Source organism: Brassica oleracea, chromosome C8 (genome assembly GCF_000695525.1).
Source record: "Brassica oleracea var. oleracea cultivar TO1000 chromosome C8, BOL, whole genome shotgun sequence".
In the NCBI taxonomy this organism is placed as follows: domain Eukaryota; kingdom Viridiplantae; phylum Streptophyta; class Magnoliopsida; order Brassicales; family Brassicaceae; genus Brassica; species Brassica oleracea.
Window position 1 is genome coordinate 27,776,238 of NC_027755.1, and position 3,127 is coordinate 27,779,364.

General features: G+C 34.6%; 1 protein-coding gene across 1 annotated transcript; it reads left to right on the forward strand.

Annotated features, from left to right (window-relative positions):
• Positions 1-107: 107 nt before the first annotated feature.
• Positions 108-1,205, forward strand: LOC106310815. The gene is given in 2 exon segments (XM_013748040.1): positions 108-338; positions 340-1,205. Coding segments are annotated over 2 exon segments (846 nt in total). The 5' UTR covers positions 108-275; the 3' UTR covers positions 1,123-1,205.
• Positions 1,206-3,127: the final 1,922 nt, after the last annotated feature.

The window sequence follows — 3,127 nt, forward strand, 5'->3', positions numbered from 1 at the left end:
TGCTCTTTGAACCTTTTATAATATAAGTTTGTGTTACAAAAAAAAAAGAGTTGAAATCTGAAAATGGTCTGCGACAAATGTTCCCATGTCTCCTTCTGACAAGCCCACTCTCTTCAGCTAAAGCAACATCTTGTCATGGCTCCATTTAGCTCTGGTCCTCTGAAGTCTGAAGTTAGTTTCACGTTCAAAAGCAGAGCATTGAAAGCTTCCTTCACCTTTCATGTGCGTCGTGGCTTAACTAAACATTCACTGTACATATAATATTAATTATCCACATGTTTCCCTCACATGCCTTCACTCATATATATACCCAACTTCTTTCTTTCTCTTCAGCAGAATCAAAGAAACATGGCATTTCCTGAAACCCATCTCCATATGCCCATTAGATCTATAAGTCTCCCATCAAGAATCCATCCTCCTTCAGCTAAATTCCAAGCTGCACTCTCTCAACTTCACACTTGCCATAACTCATCATCCTCTGATTCTCAATCTCTTCAAATATCATTGCTCAACCTCTCTGAACTTTACCATTCTCTCCACCAGCTCAATCATTCTCTTCCCACCGCTCAAGCCGAACATTCTCTTGACGTGTCAACCACGTTACTAGACTCTTGTGACGCAGCGAGAAACTTAATCCTCTATCTTAGAGAGCATCTCCTCAGCCTTCAGTCTGCACTTAGGAGAAAGGGAAAATCCATGGAAGTCCAGATCAAAGAGTACTTTGTCTTCAGAAAAAAGATCAAGAAAGAGACTAGCAAGCTTGTTCTTGGCCTCAAGAAGCTGGATGGCTCTGAGACCACCGTGTTGGCTGTTTCACTCTTTCGATCCCTTTTCACGTATCTGTCGACAGCATCGGCCATGAAGACAAACACATGTACTCTCAGATTTGTCTCTAAGCTTATCGGTGGTGGTGGTGGTCGATCCTCGTCGTCGATAATGAGCGAGTTGCATAATCTGGATTTGGTTTTGCGTTCGGATGGAGACAACTCCAAGGAAGTGAAGAAGGCTCTGGAGATATTAGAGGAGAGAACAGAGGGGCTTGAAGCTGCACTTGATTCTCTTTTCAAGTCTCTTGTCCAATATAGAGTTTATTTGCTTAACATTCTCACAACACGCTCTTAGTTAGTTCTAATTGTACACAAAACATATATAGAAAGACTTACAAATTCTCATAGTGAAGATTAATTGTAATTGTAATCCGCTAATTAAAGCTACATAATATCAAAGTGTTCTTCATCCTCAGGAGTTTTGTAAGATTTTGTGTCCGTACTTCTCTTACAGGTTTATTATGGCAAATGGATAACGTGTCGCTCTAGCATTGGTATCCTTCCCTCGTGCACATTATTTGTTTAGTGTTAAATCTTGACACAACTACCAATGATAATAAAGTCATCATCAAGATCTTTAATTTCGGATGATCTAGTGGTTTTAGTTAATCGCTAATTACTTCACGAATAAAAAAAGGAGAGACCAGTCGAGCTTTGATTCCCCTTGTCCCCACACATCAATTCATGCAACAGTTCAAATTTGCTAAGATGCCGGCCCCATTGCATTTTTATAGTACTTAATCATAAGACAATAATACATGTAAATAACAAAATTAAAAATAATAAGATATCAAAAAACAATTAATATAATACATGGTTTGCATTATTGTTTTCCCCTAAAAAGAGGCATGTATAAAGTTATAAACAACAACTAACAATAAATCTAGAGACATTTTTTTACATACAATAAGTTAGATACTAATTTTCAGAGATGTAGTCAATTAACGCCATACCCTTCTCGGAAGGAACCCGCCCTTGGAAATATTTTTTACGTTTGAGTTTATGGTTTAGTAATTATTGTTTAGAGATTAGTATTTAGGGGATGAGGTTGAATTTATAAACTTTTATAGGTATTTCTTAAACATTTATAAATAATTTAGGAAGGTTAATCTTGTGTTTTCATAATAAACTTAAAATGTTTATGAAAATGATTATCATATAAAGGTAAATTTAAAAAATGATATCAAATTTAAGATAAAATTTGAATTGCCCCATGAATCTATACAGCTACCAAAAGTTGCAATACAATATTAGTATTTCATTTGTTTCATTATATATGCCATGCATTTAATATTTTCATATATATCAAAAAGTTTGGTTTTTGTTTTGAATTACCCAAATACATAGAGAAAACATGGGTGGATTAACAAAAGCAGAAGGCTTCTTCATACCTTTCTTTCTATAAATTATCGTTAATATAATATCTTTGATATTTTTGGATATTTTATGAAAATAAGAGAAGGCAGGAAGAGACATCGGAGAGAGAGTTAAGGAGAGTCGGCAAATAAGAGGTGAGGTGATGGGGGCATGGGGGCAATGGCTCGCCAATAATGGCAATTGGGTGGCATAATAATTACACAACAGGACAAAAATCAAACAAAAAAATAATTCTATTGAAAAGAACAAGTGTAATGTGTAATGTTAATAGTTGCTATATTTATGGAAGGGAGGGTCCATCCAAGAGCGTAACGTGACTTCACATGGCTGATGATGGCCCAGACTTTTCCTTGTCTATCGTCGCACATCGCAGTACCTAAACTTCATATAGTTCCTTAAAACCAACTTCTTCTATATGTTTAACAACAACAACAAAAACTTCTTCTGCATGTTCAAAAACAACAAATTCCTGTATATACTTTTGCTTGATTGGTTAATGTAGGTTAAATATGTGTAAACAAAAAGAAAGATTAATTGGATCGTGTTTGGAGGATTCAGTTATATACGTAGAACAAATAAGTTATCAAATTGTTAGTTGTTTAATGGTAGTAGAATTAGGTTGGTTCTTTTGTGTGTTCATCTTGAATCTTGTATTATGGTGCAAAAATCTTATCACTGAAATATGAATTTTTAAAAACTGATTACAGGTATGTAAGAGATTAGGAACTTAAAGTGCAGAACTTATAATGTTAATAACAAAAAACAATTTTAATTTGGCGTTTTCATACATGCATGAGATCAAACAAATATCTCAGATGATAATATCTTCTCTTTTTAAAAGTAATGAAATGTCTACTTGTAAACCAATTACAAAAGAAAAAAGGTTGCATATCCAAAGCACGGGAAGATATTATAATGAGAAG